We start from the raw sequence: 25,192 nt of genomic DNA, 5'->3' as shown, positions 1-25,192 counted from the left end.
TGTAGTGCGCATGCGGCCTGCGGGTCATTTCAGATGGGGATGGTGCGAGCAGCTCTCAGCGGGACTGACGCTGTCTGCGGGACAGGGACACGGTCGGGCTGACAGCGAAGAGGACACCTCGTCAAGTGTAAGAGAACAAGTCGCTATCAACTAACTGGACTGACCGACCCACATATACAGAGCGGTAAGTCATGAGATCAGGAGACATCGGGGAAGTAACTCGACACTTTTTATTAAAGCAGAGTGTTGACATCACTTTAGCTACAACTTTAACTATTATTGACAGTGAGCGAGCGCAAAACCTAACAAACTTAAAAGTCTGCGATTAATTATCTGGTCAGTTTCAGATCAGTAAAATTAAACTGCATTCGAATTGTAACTTTCAAACATGCTCATATATGAGATACAGAATTAGGGTTTATCTCTGGAGGGCGTGGATAACACTTGCCCGGTCTAAATTCTTGAACACACATACTGTAAAGATGATACGTGATTCAAATAAACTATCAAATTAAGTCACTTCACTTTTCTTTTCTTTTTAAAAGGCGACTGTCTTTTAAGTTTTGTTTCCCAGTATGAAGGGCGTGTAGTTACTCTACAAACGTGAAATGCAAACATGCTGTCAGTTACTTTCTCTTTCATTTTATGCAGTGAGTGTGTGCACTTTTTTCATTATAAAGATTTTAGGTTAAAATTTATACTTTTATATAAGGGAAAGTTTGTAAGTGATTACCATTTCCCTTTTTGCTATTTTAAATCACATTTGAACGTTTTTGCAATTCTAGTCCTGTGGTACAATCCATGTAATCTCAATTAAAAACTACTATACTACTATACTATATAATAACTATGCAATAATTAGAAAAATGCTGTTTAAAATATGAAGTATAGCATTTCACACAGCTGTCACTGTTTGACTTGCCATGTAAAATACCTGGATACCTTTTGGGAAGTTTACACGCAGTCGGTTCAATTCATTTTTTGAGGCATGCAGTTTATTACTGGCATGACCAATTTAACCCTAAGTACATTTATTACAATGGTAGGCTAGTGTTTCATGACCCTTATTTGCAAAATTTGGGTTATTCCATCAACATGCGCTACCCGGACGGCTTTCACTGTCTTCGTGTTATATCCGTGTCTCCCACTGACCGTGTTTATATATGCTACATGTGCATTCAAAATGTTTAATGAAACAAAAATCTAGATAAAGTTAATTAATGCAATTTACTTTACTTTCACCTGGCGATTATATTCTGACGCTGCAGTGTATTGTTCATCATGTTTCAAAATGCTGTATTTTTTATAAGCATCGTAGGCAACATTCGTAACAGTATTGTAACAGTAAACAAATACATGGCAGCCCCACAGCACACTAGAGCAGAAGGGGAAAAAACATTGCCGTTTATAAAGCGCTGAAACTTTGCATGAGTCGGAACAACTTGGAATAATACAAAAAACCCTGAGTCTGTAGTGTGGCCTGTTACGCAATGTCTCGTTCCCTTCATCTCAGGGAACCGAGGTTACATACGTAACCGAGATGTTCCCTTACGATTCAGTTCTTTTGACATTGTGTCACTAAGCTGATGCTATGGGGAACAGAGTCTCATCACGCTGCACCACATGACATAACCTTCCCAGAGAGGAAACATGATGCCGCAGTCCAGCGGGACAGAGACCAACATGAGTATGCCACAAATGAATGACCCGCATGGTGACCCAGGAGGGGAACACTCAGAATTTATATATATATATATATATATATATATATATATATATATATATATATATATATATATATATATATATATATGAACAGTGGTAACATATATTATGATTTAACCCCTTCACAAACCCAGTTGGGAAGGAAGTTTTATTTACAATGAAAGTACTATGTTTGGCCAACGAATCAGCAAGCACTCTAGACAGAAAGGACTTGCGAAGAGAGAGACATTACGACTAGGTTGTAAAACTATGCAAATGTGTTTTGAGAAGACCATCCTGCTGCACAACATATGTCTTATAAGGAAACACCGTTCATCCATGCCTATGAAGAAGCCATGCCTCTAGTTGAATGTGCTTTAATACCAAATTGGCAAGCGACTCGTAAGCCAAGGCAATCACATCAACGATTCAGTGAGAAAGTCTTTGCTTGGAGACAGACATTCCATAGCACAAAGAGCTGGTCAGACAGTCTGAACTGGCATCCGAATTAAATGGAGGAGGAAAAAAGGTGAACCACCTGTGCTCTGAAAGGCATGGTTAGAACCTTAGACACATAGCCTTTCCTGGGTTTGACAGTGACTTTTGAAAGACCGGAACCAAACTCATTATCTAGATAATGAAAACACAACGTCTTAGTCATACATAATGATTCCGGGATTGGCAACCGCACCGGAATGTTGTTAGGTGTGTTCGACTTGAACTGCGCCTCGATTTATCGATCACCGAGATTTGCCGGTTGCAGTCAGGGGAGGAGCAGAAAGCTGTCAAGCCAGACACTTTGTGCTTCCTGTCACTGCGGAACCTACATAAGTCAGGAATATTTTGCAATGTTTGTTTCTTTATTGCAGAAAAATTTAATTCATATAGACAGAGATTTGAATTTTACATACAAATAAAACATTATTCATTTGAAAAGGTTATATGCTGCTTAATACAGTGTGTACAAGAAGAAAGTCCAATTAAAGCCTATATTATTTTAATACTTTTTAAAGGAGTCAGTCATTTTAATAATTTTGAATTGATAAACATGTATAACATGATATAAACATGATCAGGGATTTGATGCATGAGTTTTGCAGAACAGAATGTGTTGGAATAAACACCTTAGTAATGGCATACTGCCATAGACTAACATAGCAGAAGTAGTAAGAGTAGTATTCCAATTCCATTATGAACTTAGCCAATTAATCACACATCAGCGTCGTAATGTTGTGAGCGTCGTCATTCAGAGCTCGTGCAGCCACTTTGGAGAATCTTTAATGGTATACGTCACGGTGACACCGTCTCAAGACGGCAGAATTTATAACCAACATGAACTGCTTCAAGTTTGCACAAAGTTGCATGAAGTCTGTTATCTTAATCAACGCACTGCCAGTTGTGCATCAGAATTAATACAGCTACAGTTTTACATAAATAATACATTTGAGTGCATGATACATTGTTTCCTGTGATCTTAATTTCTGTGTTAGCACACTTATTAAAGCACCATTTTCTTGTTGGAAAGTGGATGAGTTACGGTAGTTAACTAAACTGTAGGTATAGAAAACTATACCTTCTGCCATCAATAAAGAAAAACATCAGTGTCCAACTCTGCATCTAATTTAAAGAAATCAATGTAGTGCTAAGTTCATGAAATATGCTGAAAATAGCTAGCTGGCAACCTATGTGGTTGTCTGGATAAACAAATCATGTTGCAATCCACAACTCTTTTTTTACAGTATGTTAAAAAAACAACATTTTGAGCAATTGTGTTTTAATAATACATTCCTATACTGTTCAAAATGCACCCATCACTGTGTTTTCACATGGTAAAACCATACATGTACTATAGAAATGACCTATCTCTCCTGGCATTTTTAAGATGGTGGATGTGGAATTGGTGAAGAAGATGCTACTGGCGGTTCTCCAGCCCAGTAAGAGTGGCATGTCTCTGTCCCAACTGCAGGTAAATTATAAAAACCTGACGGGTGAGCTCATACCCTATAAACAGTTGGGTTATGCCACGCTGGATGCCCTCCTTCACAGCATGCCCTCGGTTGTGAGACTGGATAAAGGACAGTCTGGAGAAGTAAGACTGATTTATTAACTTCTCCCTATGCTTTAAATGGCACTGTCCTATGTGAATACTAACACTTTAATCATTTAAAAACCCATAGGTAGTGTGCCATGCTACTGCTGGGAATGAGACAGCCCACATTACTAAGCTTGCAGCCCGTCAGCACACAGCAAAGAAGACCGGCCGGCCCCAGGTGGTGAACTGTCAAATGAGAGTCAAGCCTGCTGCTCCTCTGATGCTGAACGGTGAGACTCGCCATTTCACTGTATAAGTGCTCATGTAATCAATATGCAGATGTAGTCAGAAAGAAATAATGGCATTGTATCATTATATCATAATTGTTTACCCTCGTGCCATCCCAGATGTGTATGACTTTCTTTCTTCTGTAGAGCAAAAATATTTTTATTAGAGTATCTCAGGTCTGTAGGTCCATATAATGCAAGGAAAGGATGTGATCGTGTGTCCTTCTGCATGCCATATATTTTGGCTGTGGCTCATAAAGAAGTGTCTATGTGTCTAAATTCCTCTGAGGATGTGAGCAGGGTTCTTGAGGTACTAAGAATTAAGCTCTGCATTAGAACATTTACACGGCACACTAACTGTCAGCTCCAGCATTTTCAGGTCTTAAACTCACGCTGGATCAGTTATTCACTTCCTTCTTGGCTTGCCATGATACAGCAGAAATACCAAACATCTCTATTGATCTAGACGTGAGGGAGAGAGAGGGATGTCTGGAGACTGCAGTAGTGAGGAGAGGTATAGAATAGCTTGCATGGCTTTACAGGGGAGGAAAAGGTCTATCTTTCCTTTTTTACCCATCTGTCAGTTAATGACACGGCTGCTGCCATGGCAATGCTTTGCTTGTCCTGTTATCCTTAGTTCACCGTTTGCTCTCTTTTAAAAACTGATAGGATGTGGAATGCTTATCTCAGAAGGGCTTTGGGCAGTGATATAGGTATTCAATTGCTTTTTCCTCTCCATGAAGTGCCGGCTAGATGACTCGTGCTTTTAGGAAGCAATCAGCTGGGTTTGGAAGGTATGATGTCATTCTGTGACAGTCAGGTTGACCGGTATGACGTCATGTTGAATGTGTATGAGACAAGATCTGAAGATATGCTGTTGCATTTCTTGGGCTATGTTATTAAGGATATACGCATACTCAAGGGAAGAGCAATATCTTTATTGCATATTCAGATTTAATTGTACTGTGAAATTCCTGAAACTTTTGCTGGAGAACCCGCAGAATGTATATATATAAATGCATTATCTGATAAAGTGCACTGATTATTTCAAAAACACAATAGTTTGCACAGAGAAGTGCTTGATCTTGCATTGCTTAGAAGTTTGACTTGGTCTTCTGGATTTCAGCGCAACAAAGTGCCAGTTATCAATACTTTATTAGGACAGACTGTTAACGTTCATTATTATAAAATCCTGAGTGTTGTACTGATTTTCAAAGTTTTTTGTATGATATTAAGTGCGTAAAATACATGAAGATAATCGATTAAGTATAAAGGCTAATTTATGCAAAATAATAAATTCAGATATCGTTTTGAATTGCAGTCTGTGTTGCATGGTAATGCAGTTGCTTTGCAGCATTAATGCAAATTGAGTTCTACTGTTGTTAGAGTGCTGTATCTTGTTGATATCAGTGTTAGATTACAGTTATATATGACTTTCAAGACCACAGTAAAACTTTGAGAAATTTGAGATTTGTTCTTTAATGAAGACATGGAAATTGTTGTTACAACCAGTAAAAGATATTAAGACAATCCCTGAGCTGTAAATTGGTCACTGGTCACTCCCACAGTGTGGGAGCAGATTCAGTTTAAATGATTTGTATAATAGGGAATAGGCCAGTTCATGCTTGCATTGCTTAAATTGATCTCAAATAGTGTGTTATTTTCAACCTTGGTTTGAATTGGAGGTCGACCAATAGTGGAATTTGCATATACTGATAACTTAGGTTGTGGAAAAGACAGATAATCGGCTGATAGTTTTTAAAATCAATTTGTAGAATGTTAAAAACAATTTCTTAGTCTTCCCATTACTATGGGAGGTACAGACACAGATGCGACAAGATATCAAAATCCCAATACTAATAAAAAAAGGATATGAAGAATGGAGACTTCACCCGCAAGTGGTAAGCCAGATGTGGGAGCGATAAGGGCAAGCTGCTTACTTACTGTCATTCAAACCAGTGTCAAAAGCCAAACCATGTGAGATCCTGAGTGTGGGCGATAGAGACTGAACAGCAGCCAGAGGAAATAATAGTTTTGATATTTTGAACTTCAGCAAATTAAACTTCAGCGTTAATTTTGTTTTATTTCTGTATGTATAGTGTCTAATAATGCATTGGTAATGTACACTTAAGTTTCTCTTGCCACTGGAGTTTTAAATGGTCCATTATACACCGATGAGCCAAACAACAAATGGTCACAGGGAGTTGGGCGCCCAAGACTCATCGATGTGTGAGGGCAACGAAGGTTATCCCGGGTGGTCCGAACCGACAGAAGGTCTACTGTGGTAATAGTCACAGAAAGTTTTAATGATGTTTACGGAAGAAATGTGTCACATCACACAGTGCATTGCACCCTACTGATATGGGGCTGTGTAGCCACAGACCAGTCAGAGTGCCCATGATGACCTTCTTCGAAAGAGCCTACAAAGGGGACATGAGCATTGTAACTGGACCTTGGAGAAGTGAAAGAAGGTCACCTGGTCCGATGAGTGCTTTTTTCTTTTATAGCACGTGGTCGTCCATGTACATGTGTGTGTCGTTTACCTGGGGAAGCAATGGCACCAGGATGCACTGTGGGAAGGCGGGAAGCCGGTGGAGGGAGTGTGATGCTCTGGGCAATGTTCTGCTGGGGTCTGGCCATTCATGTGGATGTCAATTTGACACGTGTCACCTACCTAAACCTTGTTGCACACCAGTTACCCCCTTCATTGCAATGGTATTCCCTGATGGCAGTGGCCTCTTTCAGCAAGAAAATGCACCCTGCTACACTGCTCACATTGTTCAGGAATGGTTTGAGGAACATGATGATGTATTCAAGATGTTGCCCTGGTCTCCAAATTCCCCAGTTTTCAATCCAATTGAGCATCTGTGTGATGTGCTGGACCATCAAATCCGATCCGTGGCTGCTCCGTCTCGCAACTTACAGGACTTGAAGGATCTGCTGCTAATTTCTTGATGCGAGATACCACAGGACACCTTCAGGGGTCTTGTAGAGTCCATGGCTCGGAAGGTCGGTGCTGTTTTGACAGCACGTGGAAAACCAACAGCATATTAGGCAGGTGGTCAGAAAGTTTTGGCTCATTAGTATATATAATCAGATGCACAGTAGCTCACTAAACCTGCTGGGCATTATTGCCTGCTGTATATCTGACAGTGCATTCAGTATATATATACATACACACTGGCAGCCAAAAGTTTGGGATAATGTACAGATTTTGCTCTTATGGAAAGAAATTGGTACTTTTATTCACCAAAGTGGCATTCAACTGACCACAATGTATAGTCAGGACATTAATAATGTGAAAAATTACTATTACAATTAGATTTTATTTTTTCAGAACTTTTAAACTACTTCAAAGTGTTATTAACATAAAATCCTCCACGTGCAGCAATGACAGCTTTGCAGATCCTTGGCATTCTAGCAGTCAGTTGTCCAGATATTCGGGTGAAATTTTACTCCACGCTTCCTGTAGCACTTGCCGTAGATGTGACTGTTTGTCGGACACTTCTCACTCACCTTACAGTCTAGCTGATCCCACAAAAGTTCCATGGGGTTAAGATCCATAACACTCTTTTCCCATTATCTGTTGTCCAATGTCTCTGTTTCTTTGCCCACTCAAACCTTTTCTTTTTGTTTTTCTGTTAAAAAGTTGATTTTGCTTTGCAATTCTTCCCATAAGGCCTGCACCCCTGAGTCTTCTCTTTACTGTTGTACATGAAACTGGTGTTGCGCGAGTGGAATTCAATGAAGCTGTCAGCTGAGGACATGTGAGGTGTCTATTTCTCAAACTAGATACTCTGATGTACTTATCCTCTTGTTTAGTTGTACATCTGGCCTTCCACATCTCATTCTGTCCTTGTTAGAGCCAGTTGTCCTTTGAAGACTGTAGTGTACACCTTTGTATCAAATCTTCAGTTGTTCTGGCAATTTCAAGCTTTGTATTCATTCCTCAAAACAATGACTGACTGATGAGTTTCTAGAGAAAGCGGTTTCTTTTTTTCTTTTTTGCCATTTTTGACAGAATATTGACCTTAAGACATGCCAGTCTATTGCGTACTGCAACTCAAAAACAAACACAAAGACAATGTTAAGCTTTATTTAATGAAACTGTTTGATATAATGGCAAGTGATTTTCTTGTACCAAATTTGCAATTTACCATGATTACTCAAGGATAAGGTGTTGGAGTGATGGAAATGGGGCCTGTCTAGATTTGATCAAAAATAACTTTTTTCAAAAATAGATGGTGCTGTTTACGTCAGTAATGTCCTGACTATACTTTATGATCAGTTGAATGCCACTTTGGTAAATTAAAGTTACAATTTCCTTCCAAAACAGCAACATTACATATATACATAGCGTATGTATACAGCATTTATATTATTCACTATATATATGTTTTATCGATCATATATATATATATATATATATATATATATATATATATATATATATATATATATATGATCGATAAAACCGATATATCTGTCTATCTCTAACTTGAACATCTTTTATTTGGGACTCTTTTAATACATACTGTATATTGTCTCATCTCCTCCATAGCCAAGCCAAGGATGTCTTTGAGACAGCCTGATAACCAGGGATGTCTGGGGCGAGGTGGAGGTCGTGGAGGGGGTCATGGAGACACTTACACAGGAAGGATGAGGGACTCCCAGCCTGATGGGAGAGGTGGCAAGCCACACAGAACACCCCCAAACACAGCCACAAGAAAACCTTCCATACCATCGGAAAGGTAATGGACTCAAAGTGTAATATGGAGAATAATCTGTTGGAGATATCACATTCCCTATAAATGAGGAACAATGGGAAATAGGGCTGCTCAATTAAAAAATAAAAGAAAAATTTATAAATTATGGTTGCTGCAATTTGCTGATTAAATTTGTCAATTAAAACATTTCATTTTGGTCAGCTTCAATTGAGTGAAAAGTTATATACTGCTATTATACAAACATATTTTTTATTTATTTTTTTAAATCCCTTAACCAAGACTAAAATTTCTGGCTCTGAACTACTTTTAGAGCCACCAAAACCAAACTTGGTACAGACCTTCAGACTGTTCTGACTTGTGTGCTATATCTTTTATAATTGATAGGAATTACAACATTAATTAATTGCAGAATGAGGTTTCTCATAACAGACGTTCAAACATTTCATAATTCGAACTGACTTCCATTAAAAAATGTTGAGCTTAGTAACTCTTAAAGCTTTTGAGCTACTTCCACAAGTCTGATACATAAGGCTATGCCAAAATTAATTTAAAATCTGAAATCTGTATTTTTTCTTTTTAAAACGCTCTCGGTCCACACTGCCATTTTCAAAAGTTTTCCAAAAGTTGCTCATCCACACTCAAACGTATGAAAAGTCTTAAATCCCCTTACTGCGCATGCAGAAAATTATTGTTTTGTGTACAGTCTTAAAATACAAATTCCCTCGTGTTCCGTCTCCGGACAGCAATTCCAAGTAAACTTCCCGTCATATTTGAAGAAATACAATGTGATGGTTGCAAAAAGGAACATTCATCTTTAAAAACACTATCAAAGTGGATAGTAAGCACAAAAACACAGCTACTACATGGGCCAACATCTTGATTGTGTTGGGTTGAATGGATCACATGACTGCATCATATGACAACAAATAGGTCATAGTTTTCAAATATCTCCATTTTCCCTGTCCACACAACAACGCGAAGACTTGGGAGAGTGTTTTCGAAAACCTCTGTTTTTGCTGGACAAAAATGCCATCTCACTGTGGATGGAAGGCTAAAATGTAGCAAAATTAATGTATTTTAAAACTCAAATGTATTAGTGTGGATTAGTGTTTTTATGTCTGAACTAAACACCGTTCTAAATAACAATTAGAATTTAATGTAGCCAAAATTAGAGAATACTAAATTAATTATGAGAAAATGAAAAGCATATTGTATTTATGTATGATACATACTTGCAAAAGGAACTTTCAAGTAAGCCACATATTGCATGAGTGGCTTTTTCCAGAGCAAGTTGCTAAGAATACAGATCATGTACTAGTGAATGAACAGAGAGTTCAAGCAGATCATGAGTCTCTTTTTTTCTTACCCAGACTCTAATTTTCAAGTTTTGCAACTGCTTTTCTCTAGCTGTTGACATTCTCTGACTTGATTGGCAAGAACAGAGCATTTAAGCTGAGTGTTGTCTGTACCTAACCCTTATTCAGCAAATCGAATGGAGGGTGCTGTCTGTGCACGCGTGCGCATGCGTGCGTGTGTGTGTGTGTGTGTGTGTGTGTGTGTGTGTGTGTGTGTGTGTGTGTGTGAGAGCATGTATTTATGACTTTGTGGGGACCAAATGTCCCCAAAGGATAGTAAAACCCAAAATGTTTGACATTGTGGGGACATTTTGTCGGTCCCTATGAGGAAAACAGCTTATAAATTTTTCTGTGAGGGTTAGGGTTAGGGGATAGTGTGTGTGTGTGTGTGTGTGTGTGTGTGTGTGTGTGTGTGTGTGTGTGTGTGTGTGCATGCAATCACTCCACCCAAATACCATTGAGAGAAAACAACTGACCTCACTCTTTATAACTTTTTTCTGTATTGCTTAATGTGGTACACACACAATGGCAGTGAGGATGCAAAGGGTGGCAGGGTTAGGCAGGTGGGGTTTTTTAATCCTTCCTTCATTCTCTCACAGATAAGCCATTCTAAACCAGTCTACAGTGAATCAGCACTTTCCCTTTGGTACAGTGTGAGGGGGACTTTGGGTCATCCGGCACCAAGAATCATATTCAATAAGATCAATATCACACTACTTAATCACACTCACACAGAACTGTCATTTAATCACCCTCATGTCGGTCAAAATCCATCTTTCCTTTGTGGAACATGAAAAAAGTTATTTATAGCATATTGTCCGAGCTGCACCTTTCCATATAATAAAACTGAATGGTGACCATGGCTGTCATTTTCAGTTTTCAGTGAATTAAGACTTAAATTTGAGTCTTGTTGCTCACACAAATATCATATAGCTTTAGAAGACTTGAACTATAATGCTCAAGTCATATTGACTACCCGGTACTTTTATTTAGCTTTTATGGTGCTATTTTTGTCCTTTTGGAGCTTAACAGTCCCTGGTCTCTATCCACTTACATTGGATGGAGGAGAGAAGCTTGGACATACTGGTAAACATCTCAATTTGTTTTCCATGAAAGAAAGATCATCATAGATGTTTGAAACAACATGAGGGTGAGCAAATGCTGATAGATTTCTGGGTGAACTATCCCTTTTAAAGCATCGACCTGCTTGTTCTGTCGGGTCTGTTGAGCGTTTATTTCTGATGTCCAAAGACAAGATCCATGCATTTGTTTGATATTGAATAATGTCTCATATTCAAATGAATAATGACTCAGTTGTTGATAAAACACAAACACGCACATACACACTCAAACATTTAATTTGAATAAAGAAGCTCTGGCAATTTCACTCTCGTTAAAATGCGTTCGGCTCACCCAAAACTAAACGCTGAACTCTGGTTATCTTAAAGAGACAGTGCCGTTCTACATAATAATATACGTAAATACTTGTAAGTAGTGCACAGTGGTCATGTAAACAAAAAACATGTAGGCCTAACAATATATGATAATGTAATATACTGTATAATATATAATGATGTATACACAATATAAAGTATAATATATATGTGTGTGCGGGTGTGCGTGCGTGTGTGTGTGTGTGTGTGTGTGTGTCTTCGGCCTTCATAGGTGCTCGCTAACAGCACTTGCCCCTACAGTCTGTTAAGGCTTAATGGGGATCTTTGTCTTTGTCTTTGTGTGTGTGTGTGGGTGTGAGTGTGTGTGTGTGTGTGTGTGAGCGTGTATTTATCACTTTGTGGGGACCAAATGTCCCCATAAGGATAGTAAAACCCGAAATTTTTGACCTTGTGGGGACATTTTGTCGGTCCCCATGAGGAAAACAGCTTATAAATCATACTAAATTATGTTTTTTGAAAATGTAAAAATGCAGAAAGTTTTCTGTGAGGGTTAGGTTTAGGGGTAGGGTTAGGTTTAGGGGATAGAATATAAAGTTTGTACAGTATAAAAACCATTATGTCTATGGAAAGTCCCCATAAAACATGGAAACACAACATTTGTGTGTGTGTGTGTGTGTGTGTGTGTGTGTGTGTGTGTGTGTGTGTGTGTAACCAAATGACCAAACGCAAAATTTATATTTCAAAATGTAGCAAGTTAGATGGTCTCCTGTATAATCAGAATCAGAATTAGCTTTATTGCCAAGTATGCTCACGTACACAAGGAATAATGTTTTTTTGGTGATAGGAGAAACAAGTGCACACAGAACATTACAGTGAGACGCAGATAATAAAACAAGGTAAGAGTATAAATAGTCATAAAAAAATTGGACATATAACATAGAATGGCCTATGTACAAGTGCAAGTGGTAATATATGTGCAAGGTATGGGTATGTACAGTTATTGAATTAAAAATGTGAATTTACATATGTACATGAAATATTTATACATTATTGCACTATGGGAGTCCTGAAGGGAGTTTAATTGTTCATGAGGAAAATGGCCTGAGGGTAAAAATGTTTTTTGTGCCTGAATGTCCTGGCGCTCAGTGCTCTATAGCGCCAACCAGAGGGCAAAAGTTCAAAGAGGGAGTGGGCAAGGTGTGTGGAGTCCAGAGTGATTCTACTTGCACGTTTCCTCACTCTGGAGACGTACAGGTCTTGGAGGGTGGGCAGGGGTCACCAGTAATCCTCTCAGCAGTCCTGACTGTCCGTTGTAGTTTCCTTCTGTCTGATATGCTGGCTGAAACAAACCAGACAGTTGTAGATCTACAGACAGCATTAGTCTGTTCAAATAGCATGGTTGATGGGTCATTTGGCTGCGTTTTGTTTTTGTTGTTGTCGATGAATAAATGTCATTTCTGCTAACTTCATCTTTTCATTTTGTACATAAGTGATATTACAATATTAATGATAAAGTTAAATGATATTTTGCGAGTTTATTTAAATAGCACATTTCATACACAGTGGTTATTCAAAATAAGGGTTAGTTCACCCAAAAATGCTAATCTTCTTGAATGACTGAAGTCGTGTGAATTACTTTTATGATGACCAAATATGACATTTGGACCGTCAAATAGCCAGCAGTCTAATGGCACCTGTTTACTTGCATTGTATGGACAAAAGAGCTGAAATGTGCTTATAAAAATCTTCACTTCAGTTCTGCTGAAGAAGGAAAGTCATACACATATGAGATTGCTTAAAGATAAGTAAACAATAACAATAAGAACAATCGAATAAAATTAATAATAAAAAGTAAGAATTAAAAAGTAAGAAAAAAGCTTCTATGGAAACGCTGAACTGGTGCCCCTGGGATCACTGGAACACATGATCTCGAGTGGATTATTGATAAATAGTTACATGTTTTAATGTAACATGTTACATGGATTAATCCCAATTTATTTATTTATTTATTTTTGTAGTTCAGACAAAAGGATGACCCTTCCTTCCAGATTCCCGAAAGAAGTCCATGCCTCTCCAGAACTCTCCAGAAACCCACAGCAGAGCAATGGTGAGAGTGCTTTAGGCAGAGAAGTCTTGTGTTAAATATACTTACTAGAACTTTAAATATACTATACCAGACTGCCTAAACATCCTACTCCTCATGAAGCTCCTTTAAAGGATAAAAAAGCAACTTCACATCCCGTCCCAGGAAACATTCCAGGCATGGGATGTTCATTAAAGGATGGGAAAAGTCATCTTCTGTGTCAAGCAGGCAAGAAGCTCTTGCCGCTACACACAAGTATCTCTCAAGTGCCTTCATAAACTATTCAGACCCATTTTTTACATTTTGTTATGCAGCCTTATGCTAAAATGCTTTAAATGTTTTTTTTTACCACATCAATCTACATTCCATTCCTCATAATGACAAAGCAAAAACCAGATTTTTTATGAAAAATTTAAAGGTGCAATATGTAACATGTATTACTGCATGTTTATGCGTGCTCCCGAGAGCCTTGCCTCAGACAGTAGCTTCTCTTCCGCTATTCAACAGCGACAACAAACTGCAACACTGGGTAACATTATCTTAGAGATGGAATCCAGCAAACGTCCGGCTCCCAGCACAACACCGACTCCTACACAAAGTCAGAGTAAGCCAAAAAAAACCTAAACATTTATCTACTGAATCCCATCTGGCTAAGAGGGAACGTGATTGTGGTCGAGCGAAAACTAGAGTGAACATCGATAGGGCATTTGATTCCTGAAGGGACCTTCGTTCGGTTTTGGGGATAAAAAACCAACCCTGAATTGGCATTCTTTTTATTGGACAAGTAAGCTTACGTAATTGTTTTGGTTGTTGCTCGCTCGTGTCCCTATGGAGTGTGTGTGCGAGCACGAGCAACAGGTAGCTGGCTGCAACTAAGGCTCTCTATGTCTTTATTAAGTTGGGTTCATTGCATGTTAATTAAGCATGTGTGAACTGTAAAGAATTTCAACCCACTAAAAGTGACAACTTAAAGGAATAATTCACCAAAATATTTAAATAATTTGTATACCATCCCAGATATGTATGACTTACTTTCTTCGGCTGAACACAAACAAATATTTTTAGAAGAATATCTCAGCTCTGTTGGTCCATACAATGCAAGTGAATGGAGTCCAACATTTTAAAACTCAAAAAAGCAAATAAATGCAGCATAAAAGTAATCCATAAGACTCCAGTGGTTTAATCCATGTCTTCTGAAATGATCCAATCGATTTAGGGTGAGAAAAGACCAAAATGTATCACATTTATCACTGTACGTCTTGCCATTTCAGTCTCTGGGCACGATCATGTTTTCCAGCTCGATTACACTTCCTAGTGCTTGACACATGCGCAGAGCGCTAGATGTGTAATCGAGTTTGAAATCACGTGCGCCAAGGAGACTTCAGATGGCAAGATTTATAGTGAAAACTGAGTTACTTTTTGGTCTGTTCTCAGCCAAAACCGACTGGATCACTTCAGAAGACATGGATTAAACGAGAAACAATCGAGTTCAAAATTTTGGACCCCATTTACTTGAATTATATGGACCTACAGAGCTGAGATATTCTTTAAAAATCTTTGTTTGTGTTCTGCAAAGAAAGAAAGTCATACACATCTGGGATGGCATGAGGGCGAGTAACACATTATGTTCTTGGTATTTCTAGCCTCCTCGAACCTGAATAAAAGCACAACTCCAGAAAAACCCGGACTGCCTCATTCTGCACCGTACAGTCCCAATCTGGTCCAGTCCCGTCTTAAAGAGGTTCTAAACAAGCACAGCAATGGCCTCTGGGTCTCCAAGCTGCCTCAGCTCTACCGAGAGCACTACAGACAAGATCTACCCAGTGAAGCCCTCAAAGACCTGGAACACTGGACTCACATCTGTACTGTAAGTTTAGATTTGGCAGTTCAAGGTCCTATGAAAACACACACTTTCAAAATGCAAAACTTACTCCTCAGTCCAAAAAGCTGCAAAAATGGTCAGTTTAATTAGTTTAATGTTTAGATTTATCAAGTCAAAGACCAAATTCATTATGTGCACCCATAGGATCCCAACGTTTGGAAAGAGTGGCAGAAGTTTCTTTTTAAGCTCCCTGGTCAGTCTGAACTGAACAGTTTATGTGGCACATTTTGAGTGCGGATTGTTTTGTGAACCAATCAAATGCAGGCCATGCAAATTAAACAGCTTATGCAAATAAGCTGTTATTGAAGGTTAGGGCAGTGCTAACTATATTTGACCAAACAGCAAACCCACAGCTCAATTAAGGGCAGCAAAATGCTCTATCTCATTTTACATGTGAAAAGGGGCATTTACGTAGAAGCTTTAAAAGCACAGCAGCAACAAAAACAGAAATTGTAAGTATATACACTCACCTAAAGGATTATTAGGAACACCATACTAATACTGTGTTTGACCCCCTTTCGCCTTCAGAACTGCCTTAATTCTACGTGGCATTGATTCAACAAGGTGCTGAAAGCATTCTTTATAAATGTTGGCCCATATTGATAGGATAGCATCTTGCAGTTGATGGAGATTTGTGGGATGCACATCCAGGGCACGAAGCTCCCGTTCCACCACATCCCAAAGATGCTCTATTGGGTTGAGATCTGGTGACTGTGGGGGCCATTTTAGTAGTGAACTCATTGTCATGTTCAAGAAACCAATTTGAAATGATTCGAGCTTTGTGACATGGTGCATTATCCTGCTGGAAGTAGCCATCAGAGGATGGGTACATGGTGGCCATAAAGGGATGGACATGGTCAGAAACAATGCTCAGGTAGGCCGTGGCATTTAAACGATGCCCAATTGGCACTAACGGGCCTAAAGTGTGCCAAGAAAACATCCCCCACACCATTACACCACCACCACCAGCCTGCACAGTGGTAACAAGGCATGATGGAGCCATGTTCTCATTCTGTTTATGCCAAATTCTGACTCTACCATCTGAATGTCTCAACAGAAATCGAGACTCATCAGACCAGGCAACATTTTTCCAGTCTTCAACTGTCCAATTTTGGTGAGCTCTTGCAAATTGTAGCCTCTTTTTTATGTTTGTAGTGGAGATGAGTGGTACCCGGTGGGGTCTTCTGCTGTTGTAGCCCATCCGCCTCAAGGTTGTGCGTGTTGTGGCTTCACAAATGCTTTGCTGCATACCTCGGTTGTAACGAGTGGTTATTTCAGGCAAAGTTGCTCTTCTATCAGCTTGAATCAGTCGGCCCATTCTCCTCTGACCTCTAGCATCAACAAGGAATTTTCGCCCACAGGACTGCCGCATACTGGATGTTTTTCCCTTTTCACACCATTCTTTGTAAACCCTAGAAATGGTTGTGCATGAAAATCCCAGTAACTGAGCAGATTGTGAAATACTCAGACCGGCCCGTCTGGCACCAACAACCATGCCACGCTCAAAATTGCTTAAATCACCTTTCTTTCCCATTCTGACATGCAGTTTGGAGTTCAGAAGATTGTCTTGACCAGGACCACACCCCTAAATGCATTGAAGCAACTGCCATGTGATTGGTTGATTAGATAATTGCATTAATGAGAAATTGAACAGGTGTTCCTAATAATCCTTTAGGTGAGTGTGTATATATATATATATATATATATATATATATATATATATATATATATATATATATATATATATATTAGTGGTGTCAGTCGATTCAAATTATTAATCGTAATATATCTCATGGTTAATCACAGATTTTGAAAGTGCTGAAATTTGACTTCTTTTCCTGTCAAAATGCATTTATGTCCTTTTTAGGAAAGAAAACCAAAAAATATGTAACAATATAGTGCTTTATGAACATTTTCCAAACTAAACCTTCCACAGTATAAAGATAGAAATGCTCTAAAATAGAACACATTCAAGTAATATTAAACATTTCCCAAAGTCTAAGTGGGAGTTTGACTAATTGAAAGAACTAGTCTCCCCATAGGTTGCATATTCATTGCAATGGGCATTAAATCTCTTAAACTCTCATTCTCTCATCCGTCACAATATTATTCAGCCGGCAGACTGTGGCTATCCACTTTGCACAATTTTGCCTTGTTGTTTGCTTTACAGATTGAGAAGCCATGCAGCAGCAAATCTCAAGAGTTGCTACTCTACCCTGCTAAAGAAATTCACCAGAGTACTACCCTACCTGGAGCTGCTACACCCCCCGCACATGACAAATCTCAGTCCCATCCGAAAAAACCTCTGATTCAAAAATCATCTGCCACCTCCAGGCCAAGCACTCAGGTGTCCCCCAAGGTTCTATCCTCGGACCTCAAGCAGAAGCTTGGAGACCTGTTCTTGAAATACAGCAGTGGTCTTTGGGCCCACGCTCTGCCCAAACTCTACCAGGACACTTATAAATGCAAGCTACCGGATTTTGTGCTTGAAAACCTTACCCTGCTGTCAGATATATGTACGATCGACTACCCAATGTCAGACAACCCCAAAAGAGCGATTCTGTATGCGAAAGTGCTGGTGGATGAGAATCGTAACCAGTCCGGATTGGCTGATTTGCAGACTACAGAGACGACCGAGCTGCGTGCGAGCAGCCAGACTGTGGCCCCTCTTGTCATCCCCAGAGAGGATTACCCTTCTGTTTTGGTGGTGGAAGCAAATGACACCAACAGTGTCATTCTAAGGTGCGACTAAACATCACTATCCTACATCTAAATAAGAGATTCAATCTTATTTTGTTTCAGGAGTCTGAGTGCAGAGAGCGCAGAAAAACAAACTCGACCTCTTTAAAGCAAACGGAAAGTTAGACCATCTCAGGTGTTAAGAATGTGGAAGTAAAAGTGAAAATGGAGATTTATAGTAATTCAGGACTGAAATATTGATCTATTTCTCACCCAAATCTATAATATTGCTTCAGAATAAATTGATTTAGCCACTTAATTAATTTTGTGCTGCATTTATATGCATTCTGGACCTTCAAAGTTCACAGTTCTTGCATTGTATGGACCTACAGAGCTGAAATATTCTTCTAAAAATCTTTGTTTTTGTTCAGCAGAATCTCACCAGAAATAGTAGCTTATCCGGGTATTACTCGTTTACTGTTTCATACTGTTTTTGGAATACTATATAGTAATGAAGTATGGATATTAAGACACAGTGTCAGCTTTCTTACCTTTTTGTATCCAGATAATGAAAAAGCATTTGCATTTACACCTTCTTTGAATGCGATTACAATCCACCCCTGACCACCTCCGAAAAGGGTTTCAATGATCCAATCACAATGCGCTTTAGGTGCATTACACCTGGCATTTAATGTGGTCAAAGTGCTATCTGATAGCGATCTGATCACCTAAAATGCATTTTAATGCCAGTTGTAAATGGGGCCATATTGTAGTGGTCCGGGTTCACAACTCAATTGGACTAAAATAAGATCCCTCTTTTAAAGGCACTCTTCACTCAGTTCACTTTTGGTGCAATTAAAAGCAGAGTTTGGTTCTTTCAGTGAGAACACCCTAAATATTGTCATTCTTACTGTATATAGAACCTAAAACAAGCTGCATTCAGATTGTTGTAAATTTGATGGTCCTTTTTGTTTTTATGTGCAGATACATAGGTGAAGGTTACTCCAAAGCACAGGAGAAGTTGGAGGATGAAATGAGAGAGTTCTATAGACAGGAAAACACCAAGCTGGCTCTGACCTCTCCCTCACCGGGTCAGCTGACTGCTGTACGTGGTGACGAAGAGGAGGAGATCCTGCGGGCACAAGTATGTGAGGTCATGCCTGACAAGATCAAGGTGCGTCATGGGGTCACTAAAGTTCACCGTGGATCATTATAGTCCATTTTCTGATGTAGAAACCAAGCTTTTGTTTATCTATTAAACGTCTGGGCAATATCTTCTTCCTTAAACATAAAGCTCTTTTTTCTATGCATTATACTTACATATACATTACACTTGTTATAACAGGTTTACTATGTGGATCATGGGTTTACTGAAGTCATCAGCAAAAGCAAACTGCTCGAGCTGCATGAGAAGTTTTTCAGATTGCCTTTCCAAGCCACCAAATGTAAACTAGCTGGTGAGTTTTACATTTAATTATTAATGTGATGCACTTAAGACTATTACAATATTTTGCATTTGTTCTCATTATGTTGTCTGTGTATTTCTGGGCTTCAGGCCTGGAGTCTTTCAGTCAGGAGCAGGCAGTGCTAAAGAGGTTTGAGTCCATGGCCAGTGGCAAAATCCTCTTGGGTGAGATCTTAGAGCGTGAGGAAGTGCCTCTGGTGGTGCTGTATGACACATCACAAGACAATGATATCAACATCAATGCAGCCTGTATAAAAGCTTTGCAAGACAAATCCTTAGAGAGTCCCCTGAAGGTAACCAGAGATAGTTGATAATCAGATGTACTTTTTCATGTCACACATACGGTACCATGGTACAGTGGTGTTATCAGATGGTAATACCATATGACTTTGACATATACTCAGATGAGCCAAAATATTATGACCACCTGCCTAATATCCTGTGGTATCTGTCACCAAGACATTAGCAGCAGATCCTGCAAGTCCTGTAAGTTGTGAGGTGGAGCCGCCATCGACCGGACTTGTTGGTCCAGCACATCCCACAGGTGGTCAATCGGATTGAGATCTGCGGAATTTGCAGGTGAAGGCAATACCTTGAACTCTTCATCATGTTCCTCAAACCATTCCTGAACAATGTGTGCAATGTGGTAGGGTGCATTATCCTGCTGAAAGAAGCCACTGCCAACTGGGAATTCCATTGCCATGAAGGGATGTACCTGTCTGCAATTATGTTTAGGTATATGGCACGTGTCATATTGATGTCATATTGATATGAAATTCCGGACCCAGAGTTTCCCAGCAGAACATTGCCCAGATCTCGTCGTCTTCCCACAGTGCATCCTGGTACCATCACGTCCCCAGGTAAATGCTGCACATGTAAACAGCCGTCCCTGTGATGTAAAAGATAATGGGACTCATCGGACCAGGCGACCTTCTTCCACTGCTCAAAGGTCCAGTTCCGATGCTCACGTGCCCATTGTAGGGTACAAGAAATTATTTTTCGCTTACCATCTAATCTACCCAGACCTTGACATGTGGCCTTATTAGAAGGCGATCAACGTTATTCACTTCACCTGTGAGTGATCATAATGTTTTGGCTCATCAGTGTACATCTCATTTAAGTATTTTTCATTACTATATATTATCAGCAATACAATTTGTGTGACAATTTGAATTGGACAAAAGTAGGGATGCACCGATGTATCGGCTGCCGATATGTATCGGTCAATTATTGACCAAATTATAACCACAGGCATATCAGTAATTAGAGTGAAAACACCAATATGAAAAAAATGTATTTATTTAGAATTAATTAGTGACACAATTTGTAAACATTTCTGAATGCACAATCCAGAATTAGCCTAATAATAGCCTCATTATGTAGAAGGGTTGGAACTCCTAAGAACATGTAATATTTAATTTCTATTTTTTCTTGTTCACCTGTTAATGTGGAAAAAACACCATAAATGGACAGGACAGTTGAAAGTGAAAGCCGCAATTACCTACTGGCTACATGAAGAGGGAAACCATCCAAAAACTTTGAAACCAGCAGACTTTGAATTCTTAGAAATCGGTATAATATCCATTAATGTTGCATGATCGATTGAATTAAGATTGAAATCACATTATGGCCTTGTAAGATTACTAGGCCAAGAACAGTATTTTGTACTATAATCTTTTAACCTTTTTTCATAGCAGCTATTGTTATCATATTAAGATATCTTTTTATCTTTTTGTTTTGGATGTACCTTTCACTGTGGTTCTCTTTAAAATGTTGGCCTGTCATGTGTTCAACAGATCCAATGTTCAATGGAAATAATTTATTGTTTAGAACCGTAAAAACGCTTTTGCCACTTTTTTAAGCATTCCTTAGTAAAGCAGTCATCTAATGACAAAATAAGGTAAGTGGCAAAATATCGGTGTGGCTGTCGGTCTATAGCTTTTGTTAATATCGGTAGTGTATCAGCCCAGAATTTTCACATCGGTGCATCACTAAAAAAAAACATGCATTTCTTAGTATTTTGTATGTCCCTTATTTGCTTTAATGGCAGCATGCAGTCCACAAGATTCTGCAAAAGCTGATAATCCATGTTATCCCAGCGTGATCTGAGAATCATGCTGGGATATCATCCCATTAGGTGTGCTTAATTAGAGGCAAGGAAATCTGACCTGTTTATGTCACAGATTTGCTTATTAGATGAGTGACTTAGAAATGCAATGCTGCAGAACGTATCGGTTACCTAACGTAACCTCGGTTCTCTCTAGATGAGGGAACGAGTATTGCGTAAGCTAGCTTACACTACGGGAAAGATTCATCTTTTCTGAGATATTGAAGCCAAAAATTATCCCTTCATTTTTGTATCCATTGTCAACGCAGTGCGGCAGCTGCAGACCTTGAGCGGGCTATCTAGCGAGCTCATAGGTTGCTCTCGCGGCAACTGCTGCAGTCTATAGACGAGCTTGGGCTGAACTCGCATCCAATGAGAGGCGTCCGCGTGCTCACTGCATCAAAGCCCGCCAAAATGGGCGTGACTAGAGTGCATATAAGCGTAGTTCAGTAGGCTGGAACCCTGGTTTTCATTGACTGAAGCGAAAAGTAGCGCGTGCGAAGCACGGCCGGCTACGCAATACTCGTTCCTCATCTAGAGAGAACCGAGGTTACGATAGGTAACCGATACGTTCTCTTCACGAGAGGTACTCTCGTATTACGTAAGCTAGCTTACGCTCACGGGAACCCATTGTCAACGCCGTCGCCTCAAGCATCCACTGTATGAGCCCCAGGGAATTAAGGGGGACCCGGGGAGCCCTTATGAGTGGGGAAATAATATTTGGCCGGCAAGAATGCGGGTCATTGATTGTGTAATACATAAGCACATAGTGGGAAGGGAGCGACAGAGCGGCAGTGCCGGTCTGTGTGGAATGTGACCCATCAGTGCAGCTCACCAGGGGAGCTGTAGCGTATTAAACCGCTAGTAGTTTTGCCTGCAGAGCGGGCACTTCCATATTGTAAAATCTGACAAAGGTGGAGGGGGAAGTCCATCCCGCTGCCACACATATGTCGTGAATGGAAATCCCACTGGACCACGCCCACGAGGATGCCATGCCTCTAGTGGAGTGAGCCCTAATGCCCAACGGGCATGGCAGGTCTTTTGACGCGTATGTAGCAGCAATAGCGTCCACTATCCATCTAGATAGTGTCTGTTTCGAGGCAGCGAGACCTTTGGTGCGCCCTCGAAGCGAAACAAAAAGCTGCTCAGAGCGTCTGAAAGCGGCGGAGCGCGCAGTATACAATCTCAGTGCTCTGACCGGGCAAAGGAGATTGGCGTCGCGTTCGCTATCGGGTGCTGGCAGAGCCGATAGGGAAATGACCTGTGCTCTGAAAAGGAGTACCGATCACCTTGGGAACATAGCCGTGTCTAGGCTTTAAAATGACCTTGGAGTCACTTGGTCCAAACTCAAGACACGCATCGCTGACAGACAGCGCGTGAAGGTCTCCCACACGTTTGACTGATGACAGGGCAGTCAGAAAAACGGTTTTGAGTGAAAGGTATTTCAAATCCACGGATTGAAGTGGTTCGAAGGGGAGCTTTCATAGTTTCGAGAACTATAGAAAGATCCCAGATAGGAACCGATGGAGGCGCGGGGGTTCATCCTTCTAGCTCCCTGAGGAAGCGGATGACCAGCTCGTTTTTACCCCATGACTGGCCGTGCAGGGGTTCAGCGAACGCCACAACGGCCGCCACATACACTTTGAGCGTGGATGGGGATCTGCCCTTATCCAGCAGCTCTTGTAGGAATACTGAGCAGCGACGACACCCCACATGTCCAGCGGGTCCAGGTCTCTGTCGGTGCACCATTTTGAGAACACAGACCATTTTGACGCATAGAGTCTTCTCGTGGAAGGGGCTCTAGCGTGTATGATGGTGTTTATTACTCCTTCTGGCAGAGCGACGGGTAGTCGTTGATCACTCACGCATGCAGCGCCAGCGCTCTGGGTGGGGATGCCAGATTGTGCCGCTGAGCTTGAGAGAGGAGATCTGCTCTCACTGGGATGGGCCACGGCGCTGTCAGTGACAGCTGCGTAAGCTCCGGGAACCATGTCTGATTCTCCCAATGCGGGGCTATGAGGAGCACCGAGTGACGCGTTTCCTGATCCTCTGCATTACCTGTGGCAATAGCGAGACGGGAGGGAAGGCGTAAAGCGGGTGTCTGGGCCAGTCCTGGGCCAGCGCGTCCTCGCTTCGAGAAAAATATTGGGCAGTGAGAGTTCTCTTTGGACGCAAAGAGGTCTATCTCTGCTCTGCCGAATAGGTGCCATAGCGTCTGGACTGTTTGAGCGTGCAGGGACCATTCCCTGGGGAATATTGTCTCTGGACAGTCTGTCGGGCCGTCGTTCAGGTGGCCTGGCACGTCGCGTCACCCTCAGCGGCGCAGGTGGCACTGGGACCAACTCAGTATGCGTTTAGTCAGATGGAAGAGGTTCCTGGATCTGACACCGCCCTGACGGTTTAGGTAGGATACCACAGATCTGTTGTCCGAACAGACCAGGACGTGGTGACCCTGAATGACCGGGAGAAAGCGCGCGAGTGCGTACTCGACCGCTATCATTTCCAGACAATTTATGTGAAGGAGCTTTTCCTGAACTGACCATAGGCGAAAACCGGAGAGCCCTCGCGAGACCGCGCCCCAACCCGTGTTGGGCGCGTCTGTCGAGATGACTTTTCGGCGAGATACAGCTCCCATTGTCACTCCCGCTGATACCATTCGGCCACTGTCCAGGGCTGCAGAGCTGATATACAGGTCTGAGTCACCTTGATGGGCTGGCGGCCTGTGGCCCAAGCCCGGCGAGACAGCTGGTGTTTAGCCAATGCTGAAGCGGGTGCATGTGCAGTAAACCCAGCTGAAGTACTGCTGCGGCTGAGGCCATGTAACCTAGCACTCTCTGGAATTTCTTCAGAGGCGTGAGGCTGTTCATCTGAAAAGATCGCGGCTAGTCGCTGAACACGGCGCAGCTGTGTAGATAAGCGAGCCGTCATTGCCACGGAGTCTAGTTCTATTCCAAGGAAGGAAATTGTCTGACTGGGCTGTAGTGAGCTCTTGGTCCAATTGACTGCAAGACCCAAACTGTTCAGATGGCTGAGGAGAACTGCTCTGTGAGACAGAAGCTCCATATGTGACTGTGCCATAATCAGCCAGTCGTCCAAATAGTTCAAAATTCGCAAACCCTGACTCCACAGGGTGCGGCGCCGCATCCATGCACTTCGTGAAAGTACGAGGTGCTAAGGACAGGCCGAGCGGGAGGACGGTGTATTGATAAACCTGGCCGTCGAAGGTGAATCTCAAGAATGGCCTGTGACGGGGATTTATCTGAATCTGAAAGTATGCATCTTTCAGATCGAGAGAAATAAACCAGTCCCCTCTGGCACATCATGCGCGAGGAGTTTCCTGATTGTAAGCATTTTGAGCGGTCTTTTGCAAGCACCTTGTTCAAAACCCTGAGATCTAATATGGGTCTGAGGCCGCCGTCTTTCTTGGGAACTAGAAAATAACGGCTGTAAAGCCCGACTCAGCTCAGAGAGGGTGGC

At 41.0% G+C, this 25,192-nt stretch overlaps 1 protein-coding gene across 1 annotated transcript in view; it reads left to right on the top strand.

Annotated features, from left to right (window-relative positions):
- LOC127658761 (tudor domain-containing protein 7B-like) overlaps nucleotides 1-25,192 on the top strand; it is a 37,205-nt gene continuing 12,013 nt past the window's right edge. Inside the window, exons 1-10 of the mRNA XM_052148253.1 lie at nucleotides 1-184; nucleotides 3,587-3,793; nucleotides 3,882-4,026; nucleotides 8,585-8,774; nucleotides 13,518-13,606; nucleotides 15,226-15,449; nucleotides 17,635-18,206; nucleotides 19,128-19,317; nucleotides 19,489-19,600; nucleotides 19,699-19,901. Coding sequence (XP_052004213.1) covers nucleotides 3,587-3,793; nucleotides 3,882-4,026; nucleotides 8,585-8,774; nucleotides 13,518-13,606; nucleotides 15,226-15,449; nucleotides 17,635-18,206; nucleotides 19,128-19,317; nucleotides 19,489-19,600; nucleotides 19,699-19,901 — 1,932 coding nt within the window. The 5' untranslated portion in view covers nucleotides 1-184. The remainder of the gene's footprint in view (nucleotides 185-3,586; nucleotides 3,794-3,881; nucleotides 4,027-8,584; nucleotides 8,775-13,517; nucleotides 13,607-15,225; nucleotides 15,450-17,634; nucleotides 18,207-19,127; nucleotides 19,318-19,488; nucleotides 19,601-19,698; nucleotides 19,902-25,192) is intronic.

Source organism: Xyrauchen texanus, chromosome 2 (assembly GCF_025860055.1).
Source record: "Xyrauchen texanus isolate HMW12.3.18 chromosome 2, RBS_HiC_50CHRs, whole genome shotgun sequence".
NCBI classification, from domain to species: Eukaryota; Metazoa; Chordata; class Actinopteri; order Cypriniformes; family Catostomidae; genus Xyrauchen; species Xyrauchen texanus.
Note: the sequence above shows the minus strand (reverse complement) of the source record. Positions and strands in the feature narration are given on the sequence as shown.